Source organism: Corvus kubaryi, unplaced genomic scaffold, assembly GCF_017639235.1.
Source record: "Corvus kubaryi isolate FWS band 111438036 unplaced genomic scaffold, C.kubaryi_AGA036_p1.0 74, whole genome shotgun sequence".
Classification (NCBI taxonomy): Eukaryota; Metazoa; Chordata; class Aves; order Passeriformes; family Corvidae; genus Corvus; species Corvus kubaryi.
Window position 1 is genome coordinate 18,446,732 of NW_024582061.1, and position 12,873 is coordinate 18,459,604.

The 12,873-nt window shown below is 43.8% G+C and overlaps 1 protein-coding gene across 4 annotated transcripts in view; it reads left to right on the forward strand.

Annotated features, from left to right (window-relative positions):
* GRIN2B (glutamate ionotropic receptor NMDA type subunit 2B) overlaps nt 1-12,873 on the forward strand; it is a 241,102-nt gene that overhangs the window by 195,581 nt on the left and 32,648 nt on the right. For all 4 annotated transcript variants that reach the window (XM_042050518.1, XM_042050517.1, XM_042050519.1 and 1 more), the window contains exon 10: nt 398-627. In XM_042050518.1, coding sequence (XP_041906452.1) covers nt 398-627 — 230 coding nt within the window. The remainder of the gene's footprint in view (nt 1-397; nt 628-12,873) is intronic.

Sequence of the window (12,873 nt, forward strand, 5' to 3'; positions counted from 1 at the left end):
GTTTGAGGGCATCACTCTTGAACAGCTGGAAGTGAGGATAGAATGTTTCTGAGCAAATTCTATTTCTGAGGACAACACTTCAACCAAAATTAAATGTTTAGGCTTCTAGATACTTCAAATCAGATAAAAACAAATGCCCTCATATAAGGTTTCAGTGGAAATCCCTGAGACAGGAAAAAACAAGAAACCTGAGGATATTTTTAAAAAATAATTTTTCAGGTTGCACTTTGCTGAGATATGGTAGCATGAACTTAGGGGAGTGCAGCTGCAGATATTCACCTCACAGTGGGAATAGATTCTGCTCTTAACTCTGAAATTAAGATGTGTACGTGACTGGAAACACAGACCACTTACTCTCAGATGCTCACTGTGTGATCATGTTTCTCAATCACTCTAGAACCAGGAGGTCCCTCTTTCACCATTGGCAAAGCTATCTGGTTGCTGTGGGGGCTGGTGTTCAACAACTCTGTGCCAGTACAGAATCCCAAGGGTACCACTAGCAAGATCATGGTGTCGGTGTGGGCCTTCTTCGCTGTCATCTTTCTGGCCAGCTACACTGCCAACCTGGCTGCCTTCATGATCCAAGAGGAATACGTGGACCAGGTGTCTGGCTTGAGTGACAAAAAGGTAATGTATCCACCCAAGCCTTTAAAGCAGCCTTTTCCACAGAAGAGACTGCTCTACCCTCTCTTCTTTCCTTTCACGAAGAAAGTGTGCAGGTGTTTTCAGAGTCACATCATAGCTTTAGACTCCAGTTTAAGTAGCACAACTGTTCTTCATTGGCATTCAGTTGCACTTTTACATGTGTTAAGCACTTTAGGAATGAATTATAAACAGAACTGAACTGTGCTTGCTTGCACGATCCCAAACCACACCTTGACTGTCAGCAAGAAACAAATTAATGGAGCTTTGGAGATGATGTGTATAATGGCTGTAACCAGCTTTTTCAGGATGAAATAATTTGTCTTGGGTAGGAATGCTGGCCATTAGGCTAGCAAATATGATCTGTTAATTTATTCTGAGAACAAGTTCTGTCCATGGGGGTAAATCATTGTGGCTTTGATGTTTTACTATTGCTTGCATTTGAAGTTATACTGTCATTTTTCAAGGTGTTTGGAGGCTTCGCATCGTTTTTTGTTCAGACTCTGAACACTTGAGGATTTTGAGAAGATTGCTGACACATGCAGGGTAGTGCTGTCTGGCTGGTGAGGGTATAAGGCTTTGCACACTGCTTTATTTTTGTTTTGTGGTGAGGCTACTCACAAGGAATTGAGTATTGTGAGGCTCAACTGTCCATGCTGAGCTTGTTACTCAGTCACTGGGGCTGCTTAAGGGGTCATACCATTGCAGGGCAGCCAAATAGCAATGGGTTGCATGCACTGCTATTGGGATAGCAGCAAGAGGAGGACTGCAAGTGTCAGTTGCGGCTGCTGGGTTGGTTATAGTTACTGATTCTCGTGTCCCTCATGATAGTCTAGAAATATTTGTGGCCAGGCCTCCTGTGTATACAGTGTCTTGTTCAGTAGTCTGGAAATTCTGTGATAGATTAACCATAAGAGTTTTTATTATTCATTTTGGTTTTGGTTTGGTTTTTTTTTTTCCTGGATGAAGCATGGCACAGAGTAACATGCAGAAGTGCTCCTGTTATTTGTGTTAATTTTGACCTCAGTTTATTTCACACTGTCTCCTCATTTGTAGTGTGCTGTGTTGAGGATGGGGTGGAGGGGAGTATGCTTTTCTGTCAGGTTGAGGTTGTTGCAGAGACTCCTTAGAAGCTGTGGGCTCCTTCAGATTGAAAGATACTGTTCAAAACCAGCCAGCCCTATCAGAGGTAATATTAGTGTGTCATCATTAGATTTTCAACTGTCTGAGCTAAATGGGATAGTTCGTACCTGTGATCTATTGTTTCAGGCTGTGCCTAGGCTCATGGAGAGATCCATGCTTTCATTCTCACGGTTTTCAAGACAGTCTTCATACCTGCAGAGATATGTGCATGAAATATCATTTGAAAGCAGTGACTCCCGGAGCTTCACAGAGCCTTTGGATACAAATTTCTGGGCCTATTTTAGTTGATTTCACTGTAGGGCCACCTGTGTGTATTGGATTGAGGCCATTTTCTTCTACTTTTCTCTGCCAACATACCTGTATTTACTTTTGCTATGCTAAAGCATATGTGCTTTTTTCCCTGGGGGAAGAGAAAGGCCACAGTACGTAGAGAATTGTGGTATGCCTCAAACATAGCTGCTAGTGCAAGTACAATATTTGGGTAAGATGACAATCTACCAGAGCATCTGGAATCAAATGAAAATTGGCTAGAGAAACTGAAGGCCAACAGCTGCCTTTGGACCATAAAGACAGGTGGGACTAACTTTATCCAAAAGATGTGAGTGAATGAGTTTGATCTACTGGGCTTATGGATTTTACTCTCTGAATATGCAAAAGACCCTGCAGGCTTTGGGAGCAGTCATCCAGACATTTGTCACACTGCTTCAAGATCCCCTGGTTTGGGATGAATTCACTCCTCTGAATCTCATCTTTTCCCTTTTCCAAAACCTGCACGCTGCTTGTAACTCATTCATCCTCTCAATGCACCAATTGGCCAGGATGAAGGGCACGGCCACATCCAGGGCACATGGAGGTGTGCTGTGCTCTACCTCCCTTCTCTTGCCTGCTTAAAGCCAGTTCAGACTTTCAAAAGAGGCAGTCACTGTTCAAAACCAGGTGGGAAAGACTGTTTTCCAGGAGGAAAGATTGTTGCTTCCAATCTTTTTTATCTCCAATGTATGATCTGGTGTCCAGAGCAAAAGTGAGGCAGATGAGTCTCCGGGCCTTTTCCATCAGCTGGTAAGGGCATCTGTGTCCAGCACAAGGGCTTAGCAGAGGATGTAATCCAAGCCAACAGGCAAAGTGACAGTTGTTTAAAAGGATATTGTTCCTACTTGCCTAGACCCAGATCTGCTTGCAAATGTCTCTGTAGTACGACAGTACCTGGGGAAGGTGTCCCACTGACACTGTAGAGCAGCCAAAATGCCAGATGCACTCACAAAATCCATTACTGTGCCTGGCTGGGGTGCACTTGTCAAGGTCAGGCTGGCTACATTCTGCAACAGCTACTCTGAGGGTCTCCTTGGACCCTCTTCCTTGGGTCTTGCCTGGGAAGAACCACTCCAAGAGGTGCCTACAGCTGCCGACATGCCGCTTCCCCAGCAAAACAGACTGAAACGTTCCAGATGCCTCAGGACTTGGATGGTGTCTTGGCTGTGCCCCAGCATTTACTTCCTAATGGCATGCAAGACAATGACTAACGTCATGTCCCCACTGTGCTTGTGTGGATGCCTGAGCAGGTCTGTCTAAACTGGGCTGGATTGGATGCCTCTGTGCCAGGGTACCAGGTTGAACTGAGGGTGTCTGGAGGCCCCCTGTATGCACTTAGTGACCTCTGCCACTCTCTCTCTGTCCCAGGTGATGCTCACCTTGCAGAATGCCACCCTTTGGGCACAGCTGGCTCAAAACAGGTGCCAGAGCTGATGCAGGAACCCACCTCATGATGGCTGTTAGTTCCCCCATGTTAACCTTTGGAGCTGCTAAATCATACATCAAGCTTTAGCTCTTAACTCTGGGGCAGCTGTGGGCAGTTTGAGGGAGGAGAAACCTGCTGCTGCCTGAGAGCAGCATTGGCCCTGTGAGTTCTGCAGGAAAAGTCTTGCTCTTGACAGCATCTCCTTTCCATCTCCCTGTGTTTGTGGCATGGTGAACCACTTTCCTCCTGCGCAGGTGCCGAAGCAGCACCTTCTGCCTCCACCTGTCCACCTTGTACAGCAGAGGGGCTGGAGGTGGTCCTGGAAGGGGCAGTGCCATGATGGCCGTGTCAGCTCCCAGCAAGCCCATCTGGAGCATCTTTGCGTGTGCTGCTGGGCTGCATCCATCCAGGATCCATGTGGGGGGCTGCTGCTGCCCTGACCCCTGTGGAAGCCCCAGTGGTAAGAGGGCCTGTCGCAGAATACTGCAGTCAGCTCCCGGGTCTGGATTTCATCTGAGTGTAATCAGAAGATATAACCCAATTTCCATTAGTGGGAGAGCTTCAGACACATTAGAGAAACAAGCGCCCGCGGTATTTCAGTCTAACGAAGGCAATAAATACAGGAAAGATTATACAAAATGAACTAATGTGTGAAGTAATCTAATAGCTATACGTAATTTCCATTCATATAGAGTAGTAATAGAATAAAAGCAAATGTGGACAGCCAGCAGGGCATTTAAATAAAATGATTTAGAAGGCAGTAGGTTAATAATAATAAAAAAATAGTATCCTTTCCTATAAATTAGTTGGAAATGCCAAAGAAGCTAATAAAGTATCAAAATGGTAATTTTGTAATTGACATGAAAAGAAGAGAAATGGATTTCTGCATGCTTGCAAATTAATATAGATTGCTGAAATTTCACACGTATTTGACTTATTTGCTTTTTAAGATGTTAATGAAATGTTGAGACAAATACAGCATAGGTCAGTTATTTTTTCAATAGATATAAGTTTGTTCCTTTCTTTAAAAGGTAAGTTTGGAAGTTAAAACTGGGCAGTATTTTTACTGAAAAAAAATCTGGGGAGAATATAAGAAGGCAGAAGAAATTCCTGATATTTTCCAAAATATCTCATTTTAGTATACTTGATACAAAATACTTTGATATTTCTGAGGTGTATTTTGACATGTCATTTTCTAAAGGCACTACTCATAAAATTGACCTACATTTAGGGGGAAAAAAAAAAAAGAGGAAAAAAGATTTTTTTTTTTGGTAGCAAAGGAAAGGGACAGATGGAGATAATTGGAAGACAAAACAACTTAGGTAGATCTGAGGTGAATGGAACATTTCAAGTTGATACAAAGCAAAAGCCTCACTGAAAAACCTACAAAAATAAAAGGATTTGCACTTTTCCAGCAGTAATAAATGCTTGGCTGTGAAACTGAAAAATGAAATATTTCCCACATTGTACTTTGCAGCACATCAAATCGAAATTATACAAGGTTCCCAGATATGCAGAACACTTAAGCATGTGCTTAACTTTGTGCTCATGAGTGGTGACATTAAAGTCAATGGGCTATTATACACATGATTGAAGTTAAATGCTTCCCTGAGCTTGCAGCTTTTGTACAACGCTTACCTGTTCTGGAAAAGTCCAGGGCATAATGCAGAGCAGATATCTTCAGCTAGACATTTTTGAAGAGGACTAAAAGTGGGGGTCAGTCTTGTGCCTTGTGAGCTCTGTAAGGGGAAGATTGCCTAACTGGATGGCTTGGGGGCGGTAAAAATCTTCCACAGGATTAAACATTTAGTGTTAACTGACATTTGTGGTACTTCCACAGATTTTGGCAGGATACAAAGGAAGTTTTATGTGGTGGTGTCCACAGGCAGAAGGTACGCAATCTTTCAACAGCAGTATGATTTTTATTGTCAGGACAACTTTGTGGAGATATGAGTTAGGAAGACAAAAGAAGGACCATGCCGCTTCCAATTCTGTCCTCTTGTGATAAATCGTAACCTTTTCCAAAATGCGTAAATCTGGTGCACCTTACTTGACAAAAAGAATCCCCAAAATAAAGAAGTTCTTGAGTCTCCAAACCTTATGTCATGGGGTAGAGTTGAATTTCTTTCCACAGTGCTTTCCTAGGCGTACATCTCCCTTTAAATGAGTTGAACAGTGCCTTTTGCTTAAATATGACCTCTATCAATAATAGTGGTATTGACTAGTGCTTAATATAAAAAACACTGGCTCATAGTGAAGTGTAGAAAACTCAGAGCTCTGATAGTCTGAAATTTTATGTCTCGAAATCTGATTATTTCTCTGCATCTCCTTGTAAATCATCAGGTGCTATAGCATGAAGTATTTACAAATGCTATATACTGTAGCTATATATTATGTGTAAGCACACATAGTACATGTGTACTCTGTGTAATTACATATTATGCTAAATTTTCATATTAATAAATAGCTATTAAATAGTTACAGCATATGATAAGTTAGTAATAGATCTTTCTAACTTGTGACTTACATATATTGTGTACATAAGTGTGATCTCAGATAAATTTTTCTGGTTGCAGATGGGTGTGTTTATCATAGGTTTAGGCATTCTCCAGTCTTTGTATTGGGATGATTTTTTTGCTTTCTGAGATCTTTGGAACAAACCTCTGTGCCTGTGTGCTAAAATGTGGTTTGGTAGTTTTTAAGACTATAAATGTTTAAAATCAGTGGGTTTTCAAACATGTTTCCCACCCCCCCCCCCTTCAGTCTTACTTTCTTTGTCATTCTCCCTCTTTTTCTTAAGATCAGCACTCTACAGTCAGAGTGGCAAGGAAGCTGCAGTGTGCTTTAGCCTTCACTTGGTCTCCCAGGATTCTCTTTTTCCGTTCATCTGGAGGGACTTCCCTGGGATCAACACAGGCTGAGGGATGAAAGAATCAAGAGCAGCCCGGCTGAGAAGGACTTGGGGGTTCTGGTGGGTGAGGGGCTGGACATGACCCAGTAATGTGAATTCACAGCCCAGAAAGCCAATTGTATCCTGGGCTGCATCCAAAGCTGCATGGACAGCAGGGTGAGGGAGGGGATTCTGCCCTTCTGCTCTGCTGAGACCCCACCTGCAGTGCTGCATCCAGCTCTGGGGTGTTGTCTTCTGAACAAAAAGGAGATGGACCTGCTAGAGTGAGTCCAGAGGAGGCCACCAAAATGCTTAAAGGGATGGAGCACCTCTCCTTACAAGGAAAGGCTGAGAGAATTGGGATTGTTCAGCCTGGAAAATGGAAGTCTTTAGGGTGACCTAATTGTGGCCTTCCAGTACCTGAAGGGAAACCTACAAAAGAGGTGGAGAGAGACTTTTTAACAAGAGCATGTAATGACAGGACAAGAGGTAAGGGCTTCAAACTGAAAGAGAATAGGTTTAAATTAGGTATTAGGAAAAAAATTCTTCTGCATGATGGTGGTGAGGCACTGGAACCAGTGCCCAGAGAAGTTGTGGATGCCTCATCCTTGGAACTGTTCAAGGCAAGGTTGGATGGGGCTCTGAGCAACTGGTCTAGTGAGAGGTGTCCCTGACCACGGTGTGAGGATTGGGATTAGATGATCTTTAAGGTCCCTTCCACCCCATTCTATGAATTAATGAGAGTAAAAACCTGTAATGGGACTATTCAGGATTGTTGCTGGTTAAAATGCAGTTTAGTTGGGAACTTAAGCAGGTAAGATGCAAGGGGAGGGGATACTCAGAGTCAGACTGTAGGCTTAATTCATCCTTTCTGGAAAGGAAGAAATGCAAACCCCTGGGCTTTGTTGGAGGCGTGGGTGAGAGTCACTGGATGAGGGACTTTGGTGATGAGGCCGTGGCAAAGTCCTGACCTTGCAGCTTTTGCATTCCCCCTCCACAATGCCCTGGCCTTTACAGGCCATGTCCACCAGTGACCCTTTCTTTTCATCTTCCTTTTTACCAGCTCTTGGACCTATCCCCCTTTGGAGGTAGTGGTTAAATTTGGTTGCTTCTGTGCTAATTTCTTGGCAGTCTGGAAAAAGCTGTCTTTGGAGAGTTACGTAAGGGGGAGAAAGAAAGAGGGAAGCAAAGGATTGTCCTGCTTCTCACGTCAGTATAAGTCAGCAGAGAGGGAAACAATGAATATTTTTATTTATTATTTATATGGTGCCATAAATGTACTTGGCACTTTGCAGTCAAATAAAAGACAATGGCCCTGCCACCAAAATTTGGCAGCCTGAGAGATGAGAGCTGGCCTCCTTCAACTGAATGATCAGGGCTGAATTACTGGTGGGCAAGGGCTGGGAGTATGAGATCTACAGGATTCAAAAAACCCACAACAGCTGTGCCCCCACACTTTCATTGCTGATGCCTAGTGACCATGACATTTAGAGTTATATGTACATCCATACACTTGATAAATATTTGGCAGGTTGTATCTTTCCAGGCATTTTTACTTCACTGCAGGGAAAGAAGCCCTGCTTCTCCCAGGCCTTGGGCTACTCAAGGTCAAACTTCCCCTAAATCTCAGTGGCCCAGTAGACTTGTTTACTGAAGGCATAGCTCAGTGCCCCAGGAGTCATGTGGGAGTGATATGGTTTTCATTTCTCTCCTGTCTTTCACTTGCAGGTGGGAGGCAGCTTTCCTCAGAAGGTTAAAGGAAGGCATTATCTCCCAGCTCTGGGAAGGTGCTAGAATGATCCAGCTGCCCTGTCTCAAGTGCCCTGCTTTCTTGCTTTGCCTCCCTGCCCTACAGACATGCTTAAGAAATTGCACTAATGTGATTGCTAAGCTTTTATAATTACTTGGATGAAAATTCTGGCCCCTGTAAAGTCTTTTGGAGGTTTGCCAGGCTTTGCACAGGGTTTCACCCTGCTGCCCAGTGGATAGTACCCACATAAAAGTAGGTTGGCTACTGTTACTACTCAGAAGACAGGAGGATGTGACCTTCCTTTGTTAGTGAAAATGGGTGAAAAATGGAATTGCTCCCCCACCAAACTACATCCTCTGAATTTCTCAGAGTGTATTATAATTTGTTAACCAGCTGTCTCATGTGCAAACAAAGCAGATTTCAAATTCCTCTGTAGTTAGCTGCCACCTCTCATCTCAAGGTCTTTTTAATCAGTTAATTTTCTCCCTCTGAATGAACATCTACACTTCTAATCATATTAACATGAGTGTAGTAACTGGCATCTTTCTGCCTCACTAATTTCTGTTTTGTGTTTGCCTGGGATCATTCAGTAGGTACCCTTTTTCCCACTGCATTTAGCTTCCAAGGAAGCTGACTTTCAAGAATGAAATACATGGCACAATTTGATGCTGGATAAACAGATGATCTCCATCCTCTACATGCATGCAACCAAAAGTTAAGTGTACTGTAGCTATGATTTCGTAGCCCCCTTCATTGCAACAGATGTGACTGGGGTGTTCTGATATCATACATACTAACACTTGAGCTGTGCAAGGAGCTTTTGGCTCTGACTGGTGAAGCTCAGTGATTCCACTACAGATGTCTTCTGGTCAAGCTTGAGGGACACCTTGACTTGAAGCCTATATACTGCCATATACTATGTGTCCTGAAGAATATTTAATATTTTTCTCCACCTGTTGGGTGGAGAAACTGCACAGAGCCTGTATAATGCCCACGCACTTGGCCGACCCAGAAGAAGCCTGGTGTTCTGGTGGTGGGTGGACTCTGTAGGTGATGGTCTGATCCTGAAGTGGCCCCTCAGGTCTGGTGTATCGGTAATGCTTGGGTCAGCATAAAGGCAGTGTGGCAGCAGCAGGCACAGGTAGGTGTGTTTGTGGAAGATGGGGGATCCCTGGCATGCCATCTGTTTGGGGTGACGCTGCACTGCCCAAGGTTTTCAGTCTCCTGCTCTGTGCAGAAGCAGCACAGAGCAGGCCTGTACATTGCAACCCAGCTCATAAAGAGCCTGCACAGTCCTACTGTGTGCATTGCTCTGGCAATAACCGCATGTCATGGAGGCTTCTTCCACCAATTGGATCTCTGCTTTCATCTCAGTTATTTTGCGAGGACAACTATTTTTAAAGTTGCTATATTTGAACTCCTTTCTTTTGCTTTCACCTGCCCCCCCACCTCTGCATTATCACTAGGTTGCTCTGTTCCCTTCCCTGACCTGCACATGTCCATATTTCACCAATAGACATTCATAGATATTTTTCTTTCTTGTTTGTGAGTCTGGCCCACACTACATCTTCCTTTAAAAGGGACTTTAATCGAATTCTTTGCCAACTTTGCTGCAGTCAGTTGCACTAACTGATAACTCCTTTCTTGGACTTAATCAAGAGCAATTCATGGGTGAAAGCGCTATGCAAAGCAAGACAGAGAATTTGAAACATCACTGGGTACTGAATAATAAGATAAACCACAAAGTCAAAGTCTGAGGGAGCACAAGGTAATTTTATGCCCTCCCTAAACTGATATAATGGATGTGGTGCTGTTTGGTCCCTTTTTTAAAAACTTCCTTTTTTTTGTTTGTTTATAAATCAAGACATGTATTGTTTGACTCGTGAAGACAAGAAACTGGGGTTTCACCACTGCAGTCTTAGTGTTGATTTCTGCAACTGGTCCACAATCAGGAAGAGTTGGATGTGGCAACTGGATTCAGAGCTGTGAGCAGTCCCAGCCACTGCCGAGGAGGCAGAGAATGTTATTGTGAGGGAATGCAGGAGGGAACTAAAAAAGAGCTAGGGCAAAAGGATGATCTGAAAACTTATAGTCACTTAGAAATGGCTGTGAGTTCCACCTTGAAAATAAAAAATGTCTGTAATGTCAAAACTACATGACTGTGCAGAGGGGAGAGGAATGCTTTAGGAATGAATCTCAAGAAGTATCTGTACGAGAGAGTCATTAATAATAGAGAATGAGCAGCACAGTCACTTTAGTCTGCTCTCCTCACAGACTTGTACCAGTGCTATGATTTAGGTTTGCAGTATGATTTTCTGCCTGTGTTGCTGGGCTGGCACAGCTGGCACACTCCTAGCTGGGATGCAATTTTGTCAATTTTAAAGTGCCTACAGCACCATGCCACCAACAGTTCCAAGTTCCATGCTCAAAAACTGTAGAGCACTTCCTCTACCAGGGCAGGTGACTGGGGGCACGGGTTTGTGGATGTGCCTATGTGCACAATCAAGCTGCATAAAGAAAAGAATATAGTAAAAGTCCTGAAGATGGTGCTGGCAGTGATGATTGACATTCCAGAAACAAACTACCTGAATGCAGATCAGGACAGAGGTACAGCTTTGAAGAACTTGCAAGCCGAAAATGAAGGATAGACAGAACACAATATAATATAGAGAGATCCTGAGAAGAGTGATAGTGAGCATGAACTCTCACTTTGTTTTTGTTGCCTTACTGCAAGCTTTTTTAGTATAATATTCTCTCAGCATCTTTGTGTCTTGATCGGATTGTTCTTGATATGGTGGAGAGCATGTTCACCAACCAAAGGTAAGTCAAGGAAAGACCTACAGGATACAGCCAAAGGACAGCAGCAAGAAGGGCTGCAGGTCCATGTAATACAGCTTGCAAAGGAAGACTAAAGAAACTGGGCTTCTCTAGCTGCAGCCAAAGAACATGGAGAAGAAGCAGCACAACGGTCTTCAAAAACATAAAATGCACCTTCAGAGAAGAAGAAACTATTTGGATTTCCCTGTCCATGGACAAGATAACAGAAAATATTGCAGTTGTATTGCAGCTGGAAGGCTTTAGTTCAGATACTTGGAAGAACTTTCCAGTAGTAAAGCTGTGGTGGGGATTGTCCAGGGAATGGAGGAGTCTCTAGCACCAGCCATCTTCCACAGTGGACTGGATTAAGAGTTGTCAGGAATGCTGATGTCCAGGAGAGACTCACCAGAGAGACAGAGGTTGAAGAGACATCTTCTCAGGGTCAAATTCAGGTTTGTGATTCTGTGGCATTATTCGTGGTGCAGCTTGAGGACAAAAATTGTATATTTTGGGGATATGAAAAGAGCAAGCTGCTTCTCTTTGAGAGTCATCCATTATCTGTGAAGGAATTCATTTCCTGGCTGAAACAGAGGACACAGAAGGCAACTAGGGCAAGACATGCTGCTGTGGACGTGTGTAGCCTATCAGGACTTAGGTATAGGCATAGAGCTACCTCACAGTTAGACCTGAAAACCACTGGCCCACTCTTCAGCTTTTAAGGTTCTGAAGGAAGCTCTTGTGCAAAAAGCCTGGCTGGATTTTCAGGCAATGAAGAAAGGTGCAAGCTGACTGCAGTTATATGCAGCTGAACCAGAACAAGAGAACACTATCAAGGATATTTGGGCAATGTGGACAGATTATGCATTAAGAGGGTGGTGGGCACTTTGGGCTTGCTGCTACCCATAGCAGTTGGCTCCCTGTACTTTTGGTGGGACAAGCTGTCCTGAGGGCCAAATGGACCAGTGGCTAGATTCACTTGTGCCAATGTAGATGTCTAGAGCCATTTTAGGTGTACTGGAGTGTCCAAACTACCCTCAGGTGGCTGGCAAATTTGACACAGGGAATATGAGAGACATGTTCCCAAGGTGAAATTCCCTTGGCATCTCAGCTTGGCACTTACTTCTGGGCAAATGGAGTGAACTCAAAGTATCTAGCATGGGCTTAAGCTCTTTTGGACTTGCAGCTAGCCAAGGAGCTGAATCTGTGGCTCTTAGTTTGATGGGTCAGAGCTGTGGAGCTTTCTGTGGTAGAAAACTTTAACTGGGCATCCGGGCCTTATGAAGTGTAAGGAGCCCTCCCAGAGAAGCTGTAAAGCACTACACACATGCACCCACACACCCACCCTTGCACCAAGTTCTGCCAGCTCATTACGTTATTCAGCAGTGGATTGATTTGGGCTTTTTTTAAGCAGTGTAAAAGTAGATTGGCTGATAAAAAAGAGCCTTTTTGTTGCGAGAGCTTGCTGAGTTTGGGAAACTGCTTTCAATGCTATTGGCAAACACTTTACAGTGTAAACAGGGCCTACATCAGGCAGATAAATAAGTGCAGATGTGCTTTTCTGTAGGATCCATTTGGTGATAGACAATATATTGAAAAAAAAATTCTCATCAAATTAATTGTGGCCAATTAGACATAACCCCTTCCCCTCATCTCTGAATCCCCTCCAATTGCTGCTGCATGAATGGGAAGAGCTCCTATCACCTGTTTCATTATGCAGATTGATATTCGAACATCTGAGAACAATGCTGCTTTCTGCACGGCACGGCTCCAAATTGCTAATGAAACAGCTCTGCCAGCCGAGTCACTTAAACCCGCTTTCACTGCTGCTGTCGACAGCTCTCATGGTGAGATGTGGAGGGGAGAGGGAAAGGAGCTGTCCCCCCTGAATGTGCTAAC